Source organism: Erigeron canadensis, chromosome 2 (genome assembly GCF_010389155.1).
Source record: "Erigeron canadensis isolate Cc75 chromosome 2, C_canadensis_v1, whole genome shotgun sequence".
NCBI lineage: Eukaryota > Viridiplantae > Streptophyta > Magnoliopsida > Asterales > Asteraceae > Erigeron > Erigeron canadensis.
Genome location: NC_057762.1, coordinates 43,045,879 through 43,065,584, shown reverse-complemented (window position 1 = coordinate 43,065,584; position 19,706 = coordinate 43,045,879). Strand labels below are relative to the sequence as shown.

The following is a 19,706-nucleotide window of genomic DNA, read 5'->3' as shown; positions in this document are numbered from 1 at the left end:
AAATAATATCAAAACGTTCAAGATGGTATTTGTTGATAAATTGGTATGTATTTTTCAAATTATATACTTTGTTGCAAATTTTTTATTCAACTAAATTTGAAAAAAAAAAAGAAGGTAAATTGGATTCAATATTTATATGGAGTTAATTTTTATATGTTTCCTCATTAGCTTTTGTATTGATTAAGTTGTGATATTGGTCATTTTGATGGTTGCTTAAATCATATTAGCTTTGATTAATATATTTTAAGAATACTTGTCCATTGGACGGAGCACCGGTTACTAAAATACACAAAATATATACAGGGGCTTATTCGGCAATAACACAACTTAGTATCTAGGAATGTAAAATGGGTTAAAATGAAAACAATTTCTAGGGCTGTCTGTTTGTTTGTTGGATTGTGTGTCTGTGTGTGTTGTAAAGAAGGAATGACGATAGAGCAATCTATATGGGGGAATTTACCGATATTAATGAGAGCCAATTCAAAGGAATCAGTTGAAGTCATACTCCAAACACTTTGGCGAACCCGAAAAGTTGGCCTTGATTCATCTGACCGTGATGTCATCCGTGATATCCTTCACCTTCACGATGATTCTGACCTTGATCCTGTAAGTTATTAATACCATACGCTTTGACTCAAATTTATTTTTAAATGTTTGTTACGATATGTTAATAATAATATGTGAATTTATACTCATTTAAAAACTTTTGTATTGATGCAACAACTTTTTTTTTTTTAACTATAATAATGTAATACTATGCTTAGTAAGGTGTTGTTGAAACTTGAAGTATGATTAATCTTGTAGAGCATGTAAATTAAATGCTGCCAGGAAAAGTGAATTCTGTTAAGAGCTGGGTGAGATTTTATATAATTGACACAGTAGTAATTAACATTAAAATGTAATATTATGCAGCTTTTGGTATGTCTTCGAATGTTGATTCGAAGATGTGTGTATGAGAATACAAATAAGGATGACATACAGAAACTGTTTCCTGCTGAAGTTTTGCCTGAGATACAGAGATTATTGACACTTCTCCTCCAGAAGTTTCATTCACAGTGGAGAGAAGATCTATCTAAAGATCAGGTTGCATTTTTTTATAGTTATATATTAGTCTGGCTTGTTCTTTTACCCCTTTGTAGCATGAGATATGAAAACATCGAATCTTCAGATTCTGCGACCGGTAGCAGTTTGAAATCATAATATTAGATATTGGAATTTTGTGAGAGCAGTGTGTCTCACTGTCTCCTATCGACTAGCCTAGAAACATGGATACTTGATTCTAAAAGTGACAACCATGGGCAAGGTGGGTGGGTTGGGTAATGATTCAATACAAGTAATTGTTTGATTATGATCCAGAGAGGTCAGGCTGGACCGACAAATTGACATGTTTTGTCCTTTTGTATTGATATTTCCAAGTAGTGAATATATCAAACAAGATTCTAAAGAAAATATTGTTAAAGTTTCCCAATATGGCGGACACTATATTTAGTGGGGCGTTGAGTCAGTCTGAACATTTTGCATTCCACATATAGTCCCCAAGGCTGGGTGTAGAAAGTTCAGCGTGTCTGGTCATCAACATTTTGTGGGTCTTAATATGTTAATATTACATTCTAAATTTCAATATAAATAGTTGAAGAGGTTTTAAGGTATTTTAGAACACCAAGATGACCTGGTCAGCCCATTTTTTTCAGCCAAGTTTTGTGGATTCCAGATCAACCTATTTGTATGTATGCATTTCAAAGTTGTCACTTTTACTTGATTCCTAATTCTGTTCCTGACTTTCAGATTAACAGCAGCACAGTGCTGAATTCCGGAGGAACTGATGTGAACTTTAAGTTGGCTAAAGATACATTAGAGACGATGTTGAAGTCAATGCATTCTATGGCAGATCAACTCGGCAGCACTGTAAGTATAGTTTTTACTCTTACGCCACACTCAATGTATATTTATCTTTTAGAATGGTGGATTTTTGTTTGAATGCCACACTCTAAAGGAGCTAGGGACAGGAGGTTACCAATCCAAGTATACTATTTTGGTACATCATTATTTCCCATTCTTCTGTAATAAATTTGTATTGGTGTGACGAAATAGGGTGAGACATCAACATGACTTTTATCACAAAAGAAATTTGAGTTTTCTCCTAAGTTATAAGGTATGTGCCTTCCTTTTCACCTTCTCATATTTTGTTTCACTTCAGCATTGTCAATTTTAGTCTTTAATACCATCCTTTAACTTAAATATCTTTTTTTTTATTGGCTTGGGATGCAAAACTCGTGGACCATATAAGTAACAGAGTTAGAATCAAAATTAATAGACTGTATGAGGAACCTTATCTGGATACCGAAAGATTTTAGAGACAGATTTAAACTAGAGTACACCTTCTTGAATGTTAAATGAACATGATAGGCTATGATGATGGTTTTGTGGTGCACATCAAGGAATTTATATAATAATGACCTATCTTCTGATAGATACCTACATCTACTTCGGTAGACGAAGAATAATACGTCATCCGTCCCTTGAAAATTGCACATATTGATTTTGACCAGAAGTTTAAGTAAAATGTTTCAGCAGCTGTTAAATATCTAAAATACCTTTTAGTAAAAACTAGATGTGTTAATTTCGGTATTAGGCCCATATAATTATTAATGGGTTGATTTGAGTTATGGACTTATGACTTATCTCAAATTGGTCACATAAGTTATATTTTAACACATCAATTATTCATAGATGGCTTGTCATAAATGGACAAAAAGCGTTTGCACCTCAACCAAACCGATTTTGACGCATACCATAGAATTATTCATATCTAAGAAAACCATGTTGACATGTTACTCAACTCAACACATTACCCATCTAACCTACCTATTATGCCACATCTAGTAGACCACAGTTGAATCATTATGGCCAAGATCAATCACATATTGAAAAACATCGCAATTTTCATGGGGTATGTTTTATTAAAAAAAAAACTTGTTACTTTATTAATGAACTCTAGAAGTTTGGATCCTGAGTTAATAGTTGTTCTATTCCAGGAGACCAGTCAATAGAACTAGCAGATTAAATTGGGGCCAGAGAGTTCAAATATAAACTGGGGTAGAAGAAACATCCAATTGTGTATCTCAAGACTGTTTTTCTGGACGTGAGGTCTACCTTCATTCAGCTAAATGTAGTTCAGCTTAGATGATAGTGACTCGTCACTAGTAGTTAATTGTCTAGATGTGTTTGTTAGCATATGACTCAATTGTCGTGATGTATACTTGTCCTTAAATCATGGAACAGTTGTATTATAAATTTTGTTTGAACATGCACTTTGTGTAGTCGATCTGCTCATAGGATCTCAATACCATGAGTCCATGACATGTTCAACACCTAAAATTTCCATATTTGGCAAAAGGTCTCTTTGTTTGGTAGAAAAACTGGACCATCATGGTTAATGTGATTCAAATAGGAGAACATGAGTTGCGGGTTAGCCTGAAGTCTGGTATGTCAATTTGCTTAAAGTTTTTTTAAAGTAGTTGTATCGTCATGTTTACTGTTTACTACCACCATTGTCGTTTTCACCAATTTGTATTATACGGTAGCCTTGTCCAAATATTTATCTATTTTTTGTCCAAATTACTTAAGTAACTAATGTACGGGTAAATAGTAAGTGGTGCATCTGGCAGCTTTGATCGATTTGCTGATGCACAAGTTTTAGGCTATATATTTGAAAAAATGTAAGGGTAAAGCTAAGCATAGAATTTATCAAATATGTTGAAAGTATTTATAAAGCTTAAACATGTCAAAATTGATACATAAATTTCACTAATTATTTTCTTACATCTTCACCGATAAACCCGTAATATGTTTTGATTTTTTTTCCTTATAACATATTTAGAACTATGAAACGTATTCATATATATTTTTGCTGCTTGAAGCAAGATTTTATTATTAACCATGTTGTCCATGACCTATGTTGGATTGTTAATGAATCATGGGTTGGACCACTCAAATTCTAGAACCTCTAAAAAGTGGTTGCTTTGACTTTTGTAAGTGGGAAATGGAATTCTCTTTTAGAATTGAAATAAAGTTTGTCATTTTCTACAAGTCAAAGATGGCCTTTCCACATTGTAGACTGTAGTAGTCTAAAGACCTTCACCAGATGGGCAGATACAACAACGTTAACCATTCTTAACTTGTGTGCCATCCCAATGTTTATCCATCTTCGGATACGCTATTTCAACTATATTATATTCGTATTATTTTTATAGAAAGGTATCATTTTTTTGATATATTAAACCAAGTGGTACATTGATTTTTTAGTTTTCTGATGATATTTTTTTATGTAATCAGAGTTTAATCTTTTAGGTTAAATATCATGAAACGTATCATTTGGTTGATATGGTTGTAACATGAAATCAAGTGGTCGATTTATTCTTTCATGTTTTAGCTCTTTCTCTTTTTAATTTTTGAACAATATTTGAGAATTTATTCCTTAAAAAAACGATACAAGCATGATATGTCATTATCTTAAGGTGAATTTGGTACCAGAAATGGATCCTAAGAAATCGAAATAAAATCATATCATTTATTTGGCTAAGTAAAGAAATGAAAATACAAAAAAATGGGATGTCTCGGAGAAATGTTTCTCTATGATATTTTATTTCCATCCAATCTATTAAGGAAGTGACACCCGAAAAAAAAAACTTATCGGTGAACTTAAGACTCTCTTCAACGGCAAAGTGCTTTTAGCTTATTGGGCATCTTTCGTGTCAAGCCTGACGCCCAACCATTGGCGCTCTTGCGCGTTGCCAGTGTGCTCATCTCGGTTTGTTGGTGGGCACATCAAGCTTTAAATTTTTTTTTTTTTAGTTTTGTACAAGATTTATTATAATTATAAAAAAATCAGGTTATAAAACTGAGGTCTAAAACTAAATTAACTAAGTATTGTTTGGTATGCTTGTTGATGTGGCACGAGTAAACTGGAAATGGCCAACAAACCGAAACTATTGGAGATGGTCAATATGAAAAATTGGTAAAACATAGTCATGTAGCTGGGATATTAGAACATCAACTTATGTGACATTACTTTCAAGCTATAACAGAGCTAGATTTTTATTGGCTTTTCTCTTAAATAAGTTACATGCATCTAATCTAATAAAATACATAAATACAAGATATAGAAAACAACTTGTTGATGTGAAGTGTTTCGGTGATCCTATAAGCAGCCATACCATAAATCTTAAAAGAATTGCACTTGCCCAGTTTTTATATGAAATACCTTTTATATGATAAAAAAAATTTAAATAAAAGGAGAAAAGGTTACTTTAAAACAAGTGGCTAGCACTTTGTTCATATATATATATATCATAAAATTTTCCTAAAAAGCAACTAATTATACTATTTTTCTTCATATATTATGATCTAATCATATGATGTTAGAGAATATGTGAATGTCACATTTTAAAAGAATCTACATTTCCAACCACAATTTGTGATCAAGGAAAAAGTTGTTTTTCTAAAAGAAGTTGGTAACAATGACATCATATATATGGATCACACGGCTTTCTTTTCTTGGAATATTTGTCAATTTGACAACTAAAACTAACTAGTTACCATTAATCAAATAATCCCTACGTTCAAAGTTGACTTAATAATACATACTGTATAAAATTAATTACAAGTCGGCTGTTTACAACAAAAAGTTCAAACCATCTTAAAAGAGTAAAATATCTAGAGTTCAACGGTAATCAGGCAAATATTCGTTTTGGCTGTAGACATTTGAATCAATCATCTCCACTAATCTGAATACGAAAAAATCTCTTTCATATAAACAGTGTGAACGGGAACATATATAATCACCATTAGCGTGGGTTTTGTCGTAGGACCCGGTGTAATGAAACAACGTGCCAGATATCACGTTGTAATATAATCGTGTGATGGAAAAGTAATACGAGTACAACAGAAAGACCAAACAAAAAACCACATTAATCTGACTGACAGCCCCACATGATTCCATTCCATTCCATCACTAAACACTTTTTTTTTTTTGTTTCTAATATATATAAATCCCCTTCTTTCCTAAAATAAAGAATTTCAAACATCCCACCACCTATTCCTCTCCGGCCAACCACCACCCCAACATTTGACGGTCAACCGCAATCTTAATTTTTCTGTCTCACACACACACAAACACAATTAAGGAGCTCAAAAAAAAAAATCTGATGGCGGCAGCAGCAGCAACAACAATAGAAGGACAAGACAGGGTTTTAGCAACAGCACAACAGATCGTAAAAAGCCTCAACGTCAACAATAAAGCAACAGAAGACATGATTCTCATCTTATCAAGTTTCGATAACCGTTTATCAAACATCACCGATTTAATCGGAGACGAAGAGTCCGGTTTCACATCGGCTGAAAAAGTCATCCTCCGACAAGATTCCGCTAATCTCGGTGATGATACCGATGAGTATTTAAGTGCTGTTGATGCTATTATTAAACTAACTGAAACTTTAAACATTGAATCATCACATAATAATAATAATAATACTGAAAAAATCGATATAATTGACCGAGCTGAAAACGCTCTCCAGTTAGCTATGTCTAAACTTGAAGATGAGTTTTTACATTTGTTGATTAAGAGTAGTGTTAGTTTAGATATAGATATGTTGTACGGATCCATACGTAGAGGCCCTTCCTTTGAAATTGATGATGATTTTGAAAGTGTTAGTAGTAGTTATAGAGATAGAGATGCTGTTGTTGATGATAACGATGGGGATGGGAATGGGAGTGGGAGTGCTTACTTTCATGATAGGGGATTAAGTTTAGGAGGCGATGTTTATGTTGATTTGATACACACGGATGCTACACGAGAGCTCAAGGCGATTGCCGATAGGATGATTAAGGCCGGTTACGAGAAGGAGTGTTGTCAGGTTTATAGTAATGTGAGAAGAGATGTGTTGGACGAGTGTTTGTCGATTTTGGGAGTTGAGAGACTGAGTATTGAAGAGGTGCAAAGGATCGAGTGGAAGGTTTTGGATGAGAAAATGAAGAAATGGATCCAAGCGGTCAAGATTGTGGTCAAGGTTTTGTTGTATGGGGAGAAACGGTTATGTGAGCAAGTGTTTAGTGAGTCGGAGATGATTAAAGAGATTAGTTTTGTTGAGACGACCAAAGGGTGTGTCATGCAGATGTTGAATTTTGGTGAGGCGGTTGCGATTGGGGTAAGGTCGTCTGAGAAGTTGTTTAGGATTCTTGATATGTACGATGTTGTTGCGGATGCCGTGAGTGATTTTGAGATGTTGTATACCGATGAAGCTGGGGAGTTGGTTTGTGAGGAAGTTAAGGTTGTTTTCAATGGGTTAGGTGAAGCGGCGATTGGGACGTTTGTTGAGTTTGAGAATGATGTGAAAGGTGAGAACTCGAGAAGGGCTTTACAGGGAGGTGAGATTCATCCCGTGACTCGTTACGTTATGAATTATCTTAAGTTGTTGGTTGATTATAGTGACTCGTTGAATACTTTGTTGCCAAATAGTCAAGATCATCGTGATTTGAGTTCTAAAGAACTTGATGACATCGACAGTGGTGATACTATGTCTCCTATTTCCTGTCGATTGTTGTCCTTGATTACTTCTTTGGAAGCTAATCTTGAGGAGAAATCAAGATTGTATGACGATAATGCACTAAGATACATATTCTTGATGAACAATATTCTTTATATTGTTCAGAAAGTTAAAGACTCTGAGCTCAGAAACCTTTTGGGGGATCGATGGATACGCAAACATCGTGGTCAGATACGTCAATGGCACACAAGTTATCTTAGATCGGCATGGGGGAAGGCGTTAATGTGTTTGAAAGATGACGGGATTGGTGTGGGATCAAGTAGTGCTTCTAAGTTGGTTCTTAAAGATAGATTTAAGAACTTTAATGCATGTTTTGAAGAAATATACAGGGTACAGTCACTTTGGAGAGTCCCCGATGGTCAACTTCGTGAAGAACTTCGAATATCTATATCTGAAAAAGTACTTCCTGCTTACCGGGCATTTGTGGGAAGATTTGGGAGTCAACTAGACAGCGGAAGACACGCCGGAAGATACGTAAAGTATACCCCTGACGATCTAGAGAACTACTTGTCGGATCTATTTGAAGGAAGACCTGCAGTTTTGAACAACATTAAAAGAAAAGGTACATAGTATACAGTCATGCAAAACCCTTAGCGGGTATGTTTAATTTCCTGATTCGATCATGAACTGTTGTTTTGGTCGTCATCAATGTTGTTGTTTGTGTCACAGGGTTTGGGTAGAATGTAGTGAATTACCCGCCTCAGTATACTGTAATAATTTTGTGCATGTATATTAGATCCTCCTAAATATGTAACTTATCTTACAGTCCATGTATTCATTGTCATGAATGCATTGCCTAAAATTGTGTTATGATATATTTGATGATCTTTTGGCATTTGTTGTTGGATTGGGGGTTTTAATTGGTCAATATCAGGAGCTAAGAACTTGTCGCCTTGTCGGTATCTTTACAGCTTCAGTTACAAACTACTGTTGATAGTACCCTTTTCCCTGTTACATTCCACTAGCTTAGTGCATTCGTTTTTATTCTCTTTGGGCATTTTTTTTAGTCATACTTTGCCTTCCTAGAATCGTGAATTTGGTGTTCTTGATGAGTACTTGTTTGATTATGGGATTTCATAGTATCTGAAATTCTGAATCGAAGCATCTACTTTTGTAATTTGTAGAATTACCTAGTATAAATTCCATAAGTATCGATTGCTGGATCTATGATTGGTTCTGTGATATTTACATGTTTTAACAATTGCTTTTGCAAATCTTACTTGTATCTTATAGTGTGCCAGTAGCTTGTGAATATGTCTAGTGAAGTTCCCAGCTGATTGGGGATGATGTTTCAGAACTTTAGAAAATTAATTATAAACAAGTGGAAGTTTTGTATTGTGAACCCAATGAAGTAGTCGAGTATCTGCTTAATTGCAGATTTACTCGTTCCTAGGAGACTCTCTTTTTCCCACTTCCCATATATTAATGTCATCCCACTCCCAGTATCATTAACTCATGTAGCCAACTAGCCATATAGGTGATATGGTCCATGGATACAGTTCATGCATTACATCCACCCAAGTAAAAAAGCTTCATTCATTCTAACATCACTTACATGAAAACCAGATTATACGAAAACAGAAAATTTACAAATTAACAATACTTCTTGACAAAAATCCTTACAAAGGAGATTTTTGACTGGGTCTTTCTAACAAATAAAACTTGAGCTGTTATCATTGATCACAAGTCTTTTTTGACTAAACACGGGAGGTTTGAGGGATGGGTAAAATACCGTCAAAGAAATCACCAAAATATCCCCTGGGCTCATGTACTAACCTTGAAATTATATCTCTCAGTGTTATCAACCCTACGAGGTTTTCTTCTTCGTCAACCACGTATATACGATGAATCTTCATAGAATCAAGCTTCATTATGACATCTTTAAGTGTATCATCTTTTTTACAAGTAATCATACCACTCATTAAAGGGGATTCCTTGTGATTCTCCTCCAAGTAGCTTTTAACAGCTGTTAGGAAGTTCTTAGCTGTGATGGATCTGCAGTAAAAAGGCCCAAATTCATTATGAGATACCTGTCAATCTGCCATTTTTTATATATCCTGTTACTTATGAGTTGGTAATTTTAACCCATTTTACTTTTGAATTTGATCAGTTTGTTACTTTGTTCTATCTCTAATGAGTCAAATTGGTAAAGTAACAATAGAAACGGGTCATATGAGTGGAAGGTTTCGCAAAGTGTGTTTCTATGTGTTAAACATTAAATAAGTTCAAATATTATTAAAGTTACAGATAATTTTTGTAATCATATTAATACGCTAGTAATTTAACCTTACCTGCATTGACCGATACAAAAGTCAACCTTTTTAAACTTTCAACCCAAACCTGGTATTTGACATGTTACCCGACCCTTCCAATTTGCCCACCTCTCGATATCTTTCTATAATGACGATTGGCAAAGTCTCTTTTACCAACCTGTAGTCTTTGTATATATCGGGGGTCATCAGTAGGTATTGAACATCCCTGATGCTTATATTACCAATTGCTTTATTTCCTCCATTAGCAACAACAGGCACCCCACCAACTCCCTTCTCCTGCATGATTTTAAATGCCTGCAGAACTGGTTCATCTTCTTCTACCTTTATACACAGGTGAGGAATGTCATATATATATTAGAAACAGAGTTAACTTTAATGCGGACGATTATGGTCTGGAGTTGCATATACCTTTATAATCCGAGTATGTTTCATAAGTGGGAGACCAAGCTCGTATAGTTTCTTAGATCCCCAGCTTTTGAACCACTGAAGATCTGCACATTCCTCCAACATATGGAATACTGCAGATTGGGTGATGATATTCTCGATCTTCTTGTCCCCTAAATCAACTACTGGTATACTCTTCATTCTGTACTTAGATAGTAGTAGAAGCATGGTAAGAAATGAGTTAGATGGCTGCAAGGCCAGAAAAGGCGCCCATCGAAACGTTCCTGAGATGTTTTTAACCTATAGTACATATTATTTAGATGAGGTAAAGACTTTCACATCAGGTAAACTTATAATTAGTATATACCGTTTCATTTGTTTAAAGTTTAGAAGCAAACCTTAGTGTTTTTATAGAAATCAGAAGACGTTAACAATTCAAAAAAGTCCCCGGCAGTTTTAGGAGACCCAGGCTGCGAGCTTATATATTTTGGGGAAGACATTCCACTGGCTGCTGCTGCTACAGCAGGTCCTTGAGAATCCTGTAAAGCTTTAGCAAATACATCAGCAGCATCTACACCCTCAGTCTTCACATCTATCCCCTCTGTCTTTTCTGACTGCATTACCAAATAAACAGTTACATAACTGGTTAATAAGAGGCAGCATATCCCAGCATTTTTTATTTTCAAAACACAGTTATCTAGTTAACCTATAATGTGATGACACAAGTGTGCACACCTGGTGCAAGATCCAAACGGCAATGCCTGCAAACTCGACTATCCCAAGATATCTATCAATCCAACTAGCATCTTCTGGTGCATCAACATTCACAACAGGTGCACTGAGAAGTTTATTTTGGGACAGCAACTGGACGGCTTCACCCAGACTGGCATCTGATCTAATCTCAATTACTGAACAATGGATATACACATATGAAAGAAAATCGCCATTTCAGTCTAGCAACTTCCGACTATACATACAATTACCAACTAACTATGTATCTGTATATAAGTGTATTACATATGATAGTTACACACAACTTTAAGGCACAAGGATGGTCATAGCAGATGTTATACAGTATATTTTGTGTGAAAAAGGCGACACATGTTTTATATTAATCTATAACCTCATTAACATGAACGAGGATCAAAAGCAAAGATCACTGACAACCAGCCTCCTGGTCATGTTACAACCTGGCGTGCCTTTGGTCTAGGAGTGTCGAACCAAGAGGTCGTCATATCAAAAGATCTCAATTTGAGGCATAGGTGTTATGGTTAGAGCTGACAATTTCTAACTAAGGATCTCTTAAGTTATGGTGTCATATTCGGATAGGTGGTATACACCATTTAATTCAAATCATGCATATTTGTGATTGGGCCAATGTTTTCCTGATTTTAGATTTTATTGTATTGTACCTGATTAGGATCATATGATTAACACCGAAATATAAAAAAAAAATACCTTCTGATGCAGAAGCTTGAGGAAACTGGGAAACAGGGATGCTTTCGAAACATGCATTAAGCTTCTCGGTGGGAGAAAGTTGTGGCTCTTGTATATCCCAAAGGTCTTCCACTTCTAACCCGAGTTTTGCCTCTGGGCTCTTCGGACTACTTCCTTCTTCCGCCATTTTTCTTCCTACAATTCCAAATGGGTTGTTGTTATTTTCGCGCACAAAAATGTGAAATGGAAATGTGAAAATGTGGTTGGTGACACGTGGATGGAGGATGCGAGTCAAAGGTTTTTCACGAGATATACGATTGACCAGCCATGATCCGAAATTTATTGAATTTAGAAAAATAAAACTGATTTTTATCTTTTAACTTGTGCTATTAATAGAAGTGGTTATTTATAGGACAAGTTATACTAACAATTCATATATTCACAAGAACCTTTCTTATATGACAATCATTAATCTTAACTTTTACAAGTACTATTTTTCATAACACTTCTCATACATATTTCAAGAACGCGTGAATCTAAAATGAGTTATGTTGAGCTAATTTTGTACGTACACGTACTTATTACTTATCAAATAACCCAATATTACCTGGGTTGGAGCTTAATGGGTTGGGTTATTCGGTTTAGGAATTGTTATTTGATTAATCCAGATAACCCAAAACTTAAGCCATTGAATCAATGGAGCTGGAACAATTTACCAAACCGGAATAGTTAAAAATCAAATTTGGCCAAATTACTAAAACTAAATAAACCAACCCGACCAACCAAGAAGCAATTTAATCTACTTGGTCTGTTTGATCATCTATATTTCATCCTATCAAGGCAGTATTTGGCTTAGCTTATGTTATGTTATCGTATTTCGGTTTGGCTTGTTATGGATAAGATCTGCATTTTGTGACTTATAATTTGGCTTATAATCCTGTCTATTAGATGTCATATTGAGTATTTAATCGATAAGTAATAATTCGTTGTTTTAACAAGAAAAAAAACTAGAAATAAGGTACAAAATATATAACCTTGTCGAAGATAAACCTAAATAGACTTAACTTTTTTTCGAGCTTTCAATTGTTATATAACTTAATGGTAAAACTTTGCTCATATTTTACACAACAAGATGTTAATTATGGACCGTTATAAATTTTCGAATGGAAAAACCCTATGTTTGTCTTTGTCATCCCTTGTGATTGTAATTAAATTTTTGGGTAAAACACTAGCAAACATGCTAAACTAATCTAAGCCAAACATAGTAAGTAGTAGTGTAGTCCTATAGATTACATGGGCTTTTTAGTAACCCTTTCCCTCGTCTTTCAATTTTGTTAAAAAAAAAATTAAAAATTTGATCATCGAGAGAAAGTAAGATATGTATCGTAATAATTATAATGGAATAATGGGGGCGATGGATAAAGAATGTTGCAACCTTCTGTCTGATCTTCCATCCAAAGGCTTTTTCTCATCCTCTGTTATTTCTACCAATCTGGTATCTTATTCAACCCTAAATTCTTATGTATTTTTTTTATATCTTTTTTGTAATTGTTTTCTTTATATATATTTTTGTCAAAGTGACAAGAAAACATAGATTAGTTCAATTTGGTGGAACCTTTTTTTCCCCATATTAAGCTGTGTTTTATGTTCAAGTGCCACTGGATACTCTTTATTAAGGTTTTGATGTTAAGATTATGCCCGAATAGGCAACACAGTCGCGGCCCAAACTTAACTGTATTATCGAGTTTTTATTAAAATAAAAGAAAAGAGAAGATTGGATAGGGGAAGAAAGGATAGATAATTACATAAAAAAGAGGCATCCTCGAGTTGAAAAAAAAGAAAAGAAAGTTGATAGTTAAATGTATTCTTGAGTTACAAGGGAAGGAAAAGAAAGGATAAAAATATACAATTTTACATTTATAGCCTTGTAGTAATTAAAACCTTTATATAAGTTTGAAGGGTATAATAATAATTTCACCACTTTTCTTTCCAAATCTTGCCACTTTTGGCAAGAAAGTTTTGGGATCAAAACATCATATTTTTCCCTTTCTTTCCCTTCCCTTTCTTTTAAAACAAAAACTCAAAGAATACAAAAACTAAAAGTTTCTTACCTTTTTTTTTCTTATCTCTTCAAAATAAAACTCAAGAATGCACTCGTGCTCAGGCCGAGTCGGGGGAAAAATATGTCCTTAGCTCTAATTCAATTATATAAGCAACTTTTTATATATATATAAATGATACTTTATAACAATAACAAATTCATAGTATTTATAATTCAGTCATTAACTAGTTATTGGAATCAACACATTATACTTATACATATGCAATATATGTAGAAAAAATTTATCAATTTTGTGCCCCCTTCAAACATGTGCCTTGGCCGGAGGTCGGGTTTGCCCCCCCCCCCCCCCCCCCCCCCCCCCCCTCCAGGCCTCCCCTGAGGCAACATTTGGTCAGGCATCCTGATATTCTCATAAGGGGCCTCCAGTTCGAACTTTACCAGATAAACATATTGGGGGTGTCTAAGGAAAAGGTTCAGAACGGTCACGAGGATACCTTGACCAGACTACGTTTATCTTAGTCAAAGACTCACCTTCCCTGAGAAACTCCAACAGGGAACTCTTGTTCTTTTCCCCGTTTACTGAACATGAGTTACTCTTTGGTTTTCACCATTTATGCATTTCAAAAGAATAAAATTCATGTATACATTATATGTACTGATGCAGGGTGGGTCGCGTGTCTATGTCACAGATCATGATACATCACCCCCAGGTAACTTTCGAGGTGTTTTGTCTTTACAAACATGTGAATTATTTAATGAGAAATGTATTGTTAGACTAAATTACTATGTTGAAGTTGTAATCAAAGTTGTGGACATTATTTTTACCTGTGGCATTGCCTCATACATTGTTTTCATGGTTTGTAAGCTTGTTATTTGAAAATGCAACCATTTTAAATATTAACTTGAAATTTGACTAGTTGTATTTGACTATTTTCTGTATCATCCAGAAAACTAATAAAAACGGATCAGATGAACATACTTATTAGATCTTTAGTGCTTAAACAACAAACTAAAGCTGGCTCAAGTGGAAAAGGTGTGGCAACAAAAAGGGGCTCGAGAAAGCGGTATATTATTAATTTGTTTGTTTAAAAGAAGATGGAAAGTTTGATTCCTGATTTCATTATTGGGTATCTGTTTGCAAAACAAGTCAGAAAGTGCAAAAGAGGGTTGTGGGTTGAAACTGATACTTTTTGGTACAAGTCAAATTAGATTGCCCCGAAACCCTTTTTGAGCAAAAAAAATCAAATTTTTTAATGACAATGTGTCAATTACTGTAGTGTAATTTACAGTCACTATATTAGTGTATCAAAAATGTTAAATGTATTTCAATGAAGGACATTTTATACATCAAAAGTACACTTTTGGTTAATTTTGACTCATTTGATTCATTTCTCTTTAAGATGATACTTTTTTATTTTACATGTTTGACACTTTGACCCATTAGAGATTTAAAAAATAAATAAAAATATAACCCTACTCAACCCATTCAAATGGGCTGAAATAGCCACCTCTGCTAGAAGTCCCAACAATCTCATTGTTTCCTTGTTGTGGATGTTTGTTTATCATCTTCTGCTCTTTTATTCCTCTCCCATTTATCCAGGGGTTCAGAGAGAGCTGTGGATGGTAGGGCTTCTACCAAGAGGGCAGCTTCCGAGTCTCAAGGTGAGTACCAGATGAATCTCATTCTAAATTAGATTTTTGAGTTCCATGCATAATATGTGGTTCCATTTGCGATTAATATAGATGCTACCAGCATAATAGAGGACAAAAGATAAAGGGGAAAAATCAGCTTAAACACATTTGGATCTGTTAATGTTAGTACCAACCTAACAAGGATTATGATTCTAATGTAATTGCTTGAGCATCTAGTGACATTTGTTTGATAATGCAGAGGAACCAAGATCACATGTACCTGAAAATCTTGACACATTGACTGTAGAGAGAATCCGAGTATTTTTAAGAGAGAGAGGCCTTTCCATAAGTGGGAGGAAGGTAAGAAAATTTGATACTGAAGTATAAAGACTATTTGATAATCATTGTCATGGTATCACAAGATGTCTTGTTTTAATTGGGGTTTTGGGTTTGTGCAACATGCAGGCTGAACTAATTGCACGCTTGAGGTCTGCCCTCAATTGAGCATGCTCCTGGCCTCGGCATCTATGACCTAAAAAATAGGCTATTGTTGTGTGAAGGAACAGGTTGATCGTAAACGCAGCAAGGGGTTAGATTTTACACATTTATAATGGCCATTTTTTTTGTATCTGTATGATGTTTGGCTTGTGCTTGTCTTCAATAGTGGTAAGATGGTCGCTGTTGTCCCAAGGCAGTTCGTGTGAGGACTGGTTGTAGTGAATGGAGTATGGATTGGTCTCAACAGTAGGTTATTTGGTTCGTTACCATCACTAGGAAGTGGGTTATTTAGACACCATTTCTCAACCTACAAGTTTAGTTCATTCATATTTAATAGTTATGCATTGATGGTCTAAAACATTAACTTATCAACTTTTGGGTACTTTAAGTTTGATGGCTGTAAAGGATATTTTCTTAATTATCATATTCTATTGGAGGATTTGGTGTTAATGAGTTCTATTTTCAACTTTCTTTGAAGATATCAATTGTTATATATGTTTTAAAGAGTTTATAAATGTGGAAAGGTCAAAAGGAATATCGAAACTTATATTTGAACTTCAGCCTGGGGGTGTAATCAAGGAATTATTATGTCAGACACAGGCTCCATTACCAAATTTGAAACTATTATTTAGCTATGGCAAAGCCTTTATATACGAGCTTCATTAGCTAATCGATATTTTCAACTTTCAAGCACATATAAGGAATTGAAATATCAGTTCAAACTTTTGAGTTACGAGTTGTTATGATTAGGTTGTATGTTAATTATGTAGAAAGATATTGTTATCTTGACTTTCTAATTTGTAGTAATAAACAAAAATTAAATTGTATTTAACATTAGCTCAACGGCTGAAAAGCCTTCAGACGGATTAGTAGAGGGTTTTTTCCCATCGGGTATTTGAAATAAACATTTCTACTTCAAGGGTGCTCTCTAGCGCAAGCCCAATTAAGACAATGTATGCTAGACCTCTTGCTGTCGAATTACTACACGAAGTTTTCAGCGAGAAAACCTAAAATTTATTTTAAATTAGTTTAAATATTTGATTAAATGATGATATGTTAAATAGTTTACAAACTGAATTCAATCACGTGTTAAATACACGTAAAGATAACTATTTTTTAAAATAAATAAATTATAAAATAAATGCAAATATTCATTTCAGTCTATTAGTTGAGAGTGGGATTTTGATTCTTGAAAAGTCTTATAAACTCAATTTAAAGATATTAGAAAAAACGAACAAATTATTGATATTTTTAAAAACACATTTTATATATATATATATATATATATATATAAATATCTGTAATTTAATTTGTATTTTTCAAAATGTGGATATAAATTATTATTTGGATTGGATTATCATCGTCAATTGAAACATAAATAAACTTTTGAATTTTTTATTGAGATATATATTTAATAACTTACTCATTAACAATCATTAAAGAATTAAAAATGTGATTAGTTATAAAAAGAAAAACAAAATAATGTAAACTCAATTAAGACTTATAATTTCTATTGTAATAACAAGTCATTAGTAACTTAAAAAGTACAACTATAAGTAATCTAGGGGGAAAAACGAAACATTTATTATAGACTCATCCTGCAACATAACTGTTAAGACTACGAAAAAAATGTGAAAAAACTTGTGTCAATTACAGTGATCAAAAACACGAGAAAAACTCAACCAACAAAAGCCGAGCCCTTGATTTTCACTTTATTTACAACTATTAATTTAATTAATAATTAAAGTTTGTGTGCGGCTCACTTTCATTAATCTATAATTATGCTATCAAAAGTCAAAATTGAAGTAAAAATAATTTTTAACAAATCAAAAATTGTGATTGGTTGATATATCATTAGAATAATTATCTTTTAGAAGAAACTTGGGCAAACAAAATCTTCTAACGTTGCAAAACTTGCAATGTTTTATACAAAAGGCCCAATATAAACCTTGAAATAAGGCCCAATCTAACCCAATCCAGTATTAAGAAGAAGGGGTTATAGTTACATCTACATATATCTATTTCGAAACCCTAATAGCTCCCATTTGATTGTTGGGGCGGCCTCCGAAGAACACAAACAAACACACCATACTCCATCACCGTCAGCAGCCATGGTTTGTTTACAGCTACCTTTCTATCTCTCCCATTTAGGTTGTTGTTGTATTACTTGTATATGATTATTAATAATTTAATTTTAATGATATCAGGTAAAGTACTCCAAGGAACCAGAAAACCCAACCAAATGTATGCTTTTTCTTCTTCTATTTTTTTATTTAAGAAAAAAACTTACTAAACATATGTTACTTCTAAATCTGTTATTGAGATAATTAATTTTAGGGAATTTATAGATATGCTAATTGATTGATTGTTAATTTTTGTTATCATCAGCTTGCAAAGCAAGAGGATCTGATCTCAGGTGCCATTTCAAGGTATATTTTCTTCATTAATTTTGTTTATTATATGAAATATCTTGCCTTGTTTTTTTCCCCCCATTTTAACATGAAATTGTCTTGTATTTATATATGTCTGTCGATGTAACTAGCAAGCTTTGTTTTTTGTTACAAAATCTGATTGTATTGTAAGCTATGGTTTCAAATCATTTTACTTGACATAACTTGAAGAATTTACTAGTTGTTCTCATAAGGCTCTGTTTCAATGCACATGGGCTTTGATATTTTAAATTGCACTTATATGTGTGTTTTAATGAGGCTTGTATCTGTTTGTTTATGTTCTGATAAACTGTTTGTTATTTAGAATACTCGTGAGACCGCCCATGCTCTACGTAAGATGTCTTTGATTAAGGCCAAGAGTTACCTGGAGGATGTTCTTGCCCATAAGCAAGCCATCCCATTTACCCGTTTTTGTCGTGGAGTTGGACGTACTGCCCAAGCAAAGAACCGTCATTCCAATGGACAAGGACGTTGGCCTGCTAAGTCTGCCAAGTTTATCTTGGATCTGTTGAAAAATGCTGAGAGTAACGCAGAAGTATGTATTCAAAACTATAATTATTTCAATTTAAGTCGTTTTTATTTATACTGCCGATAATTTATGCTTACCTATGAACTATCATAGGTTAAAGGGTTGGATGTCGATGCTCTTCACATCTCTCACATCCAGGTAAACCAAGCACAGAAACAGAGACGTCGCACCTACCGTGCTCATGGAAGAATCAACCGTGAGTTTTGTTCCTTTCAACTCTGTTCCTTCCTTGAATACCCACGTTGCTTGCTTTTGTTTTGGCTTGGTTGAATGACAAGTTCATTTGATATAGTTCAGGTTAACATGGGTGTTCTTTGTTGTTGGATGATTAATGGAATTTCTGTTCCTGTGCAGCTTACATGTCCTCTCCTTGTCACATTGAACTCACATTGTCTGAGAAAGAGGAGCCCGTGAAAAAGGAGGTGAGTTCATTAGTTCGTTATTATTAAAGTTACTGTTTAATGGCAAGCAATTGTGGCCAAGTTTTGTAGCTAACTGTGATCTATTTGTGGGTGATGTTGCAGGTTGAGAGTCAGTTGGCACCTAGAACCAAGAAGAACCAAGCTTAAAGGCGGTGTGTACATCGTGTTGAGTGGGAGTTATAGCTTGCTGGTAGAAAGGAATATGTTTTTGTTTTCATTTATTGTCTTGAAACCGTGTATTTTGCATTCTGAAATATTTCTTTCTTATGTTCTATCATGAGAAGCTTGTGGTTTATGAATTTAAAATATTGAATGCGACTCTTCAGACTTAAATAGCCAATTTTGGTTTAGGGCTTAGTAAAGTATGTTAATGTCTATTTACTGTAGTCATTCATGGCTACAAGTCCTTTACATC

At 34.1% G+C, this 19,706-nt stretch overlaps 5 protein-coding genes across 6 annotated transcripts; 4 read left to right on the top strand and 1 right to left on the bottom strand.

Annotated features, from left to right (window-relative positions):
- Positions 1-380: 380 nt before the first annotated feature.
- Positions 381-3,386, top strand: LOC122589186. 2 transcript variants are annotated; one of them, XR_006322237.1, is made up of 6 exons: positions 381-606; positions 913-1,083; positions 1,786-1,905; positions 2,092-2,152; positions 2,887-2,950; positions 3,036-3,386. XR_006322237.1 is itself a non-coding variant. In XM_043761436.1 (5 exons), exons 1-4 carry the CDS (start codon positions 427-429, stop codon positions 2,107-2,109), a joined length of 489 nt encoding a protein of 162 aa, XP_043617371.1. In that variant the 5' UTR covers positions 381-426; the 3' UTR covers positions 2,110-2,152; positions 3,036-3,386. The 2 variants fall into 2 exon arrangements, 1 of the variants encoding a protein (XP_043617371.1); XM_043761436.1 differs by lacking the exon at positions 2,887-2,950.
- A 2,658-nt stretch (positions 3,387-6,044) lies between these two features.
- Positions 6,045-8,439, top strand: LOC122589962 (exocyst complex component EXO70B1). The gene has a single exon (XM_043762291.1). It carries the CDS (start codon positions 6,207-6,209, stop codon positions 8,172-8,174), a length of 1,968 nt encoding a protein of 655 aa, XP_043618226.1. The 5' UTR covers positions 6,045-6,206; the 3' UTR covers positions 8,175-8,439.
- Positions 8,440-9,139: 700 nt separating this feature from the next.
- Positions 9,140-11,885, bottom strand: LOC122590050 (SNF1-related protein kinase regulatory subunit gamma-1-like). The gene is made up of 6 exons (XM_043762385.1): positions 11,720-11,885; positions 10,997-11,169; positions 10,660-10,875; positions 10,286-10,561; positions 10,035-10,198; positions 9,140-9,599 (listed from the first exon to the last, which is right to left on the bottom strand). Exons 1-6 carry the CDS (start codon positions 11,883-11,885, stop codon positions 9,302-9,304), a joined length of 1,293 nt encoding a protein of 430 aa, XP_043618320.1. The 3' UTR covers positions 9,140-9,301.
- A 1,218-nt stretch (positions 11,886-13,103) lies between these two features.
- On the top strand, positions 13,104-16,322 carry LOC122588310. Its single transcript, XM_043760424.1, has 6 exons — positions 13,104-13,193; positions 14,425-14,489; positions 14,708-14,824; positions 15,361-15,422; positions 15,652-15,752; positions 15,858-16,322. The coding sequence occupies exons 1-6, from the start codon at positions 13,104-13,106 to the stop codon at positions 15,894-15,896; spliced, it is 474 nt and encodes a 157-aa protein (XP_043616359.1). The 3' UTR covers positions 15,897-16,322.
- Positions 16,323-17,879: 1,557 nt separating this feature from the next.
- On the top strand, positions 17,880-19,624 carry LOC122587135 (60S ribosomal protein L17-2-like). The gene is made up of 7 exons (XM_043759224.1): positions 17,880-18,004; positions 18,098-18,134; positions 18,279-18,319; positions 18,645-18,875; positions 18,963-19,065; positions 19,224-19,291; positions 19,394-19,624. Exons 1-7 carry the CDS (start codon positions 18,002-18,004, stop codon positions 19,436-19,438), a joined length of 528 nt encoding a protein of 175 aa, XP_043615159.1. The 5' UTR covers positions 17,880-18,001; the 3' UTR covers positions 19,439-19,624.
- Positions 19,625-19,706: the final 82 nt, after the last annotated feature.

Coding starts and splice junctions, on each gene's coding strand:
- LOC122589186 (XM_043761436.1), top strand. CDS start 427: ATGACGATAGAGCAATCTATATGGGGGAATTTACCGATATTAATGAGA. Junction 607..912: donor ATGATTCTGACCTTGATCCT/GTAAGTTATTAA, acceptor AATATTATGCAG/CTTTTGGTATGTCTTCGAAT. Junction 1,084..1,785: donor AAGATCTATCTAAAGATCAG/GTTGCATTTTTT, acceptor CCTGACTTTCAG/ATTAACAGCAGCACAGTGCT.
- LOC122589962 (XM_043762291.1), top strand. CDS start 6,207: ATGGCGGCAGCAGCAGCAACAACAATAGAAGGACAAGACAGGGTTTTA.
- LOC122590050 (XM_043762385.1), bottom strand. CDS start 11,885: ATGGCGGAAGAAGGAAGTAGTCCGAAGAGCCCAGAGGCAAAACTCGGG. Junction 10,876..10,996: donor CCGTTTGGATCTTGCACCAG/GTGTGCACACTT, acceptor TTGGTAATGCAG/TCAGAAAAGACAGAGGGGAT. Junction 10,199..10,285: donor AACATACTCGGATTATAAAG/GTATATGCAACT, acceptor CTGTGTATAAAG/GTAGAAGAAGATGAACCAGT.
- LOC122588310 (XM_043760424.1), top strand. CDS start 13,104: ATGGGGGCGATGGATAAAGAATGTTGCAACCTTCTGTCTGATCTTCCA. Junction 14,490..14,707: donor GGTAACTTTCGAGGTGTTTT/GTCTTTACAAAC, acceptor TGTATCATCCAG/AAAACTAATAAAAACGGATC. Junction 15,753..15,857: donor TTTCCATAAGTGGGAGGAAG/GTAAGAAAATTT, acceptor TGCAACATGCAG/GCTGAACTAATTGCACGCTT.
- LOC122587135 (XM_043759224.1), top strand. Junction 18,135..18,278: donor ACCAGAAAACCCAACCAAAT/GTATGCTTTTTC, acceptor TGTTATCATCAG/CTTGCAAAGCAAGAGGATCT. Junction 18,876..18,962: donor ATGCTGAGAGTAACGCAGAA/GTATGTATTCAA, acceptor GAACTATCATAG/GTTAAAGGGTTGGATGTCGA.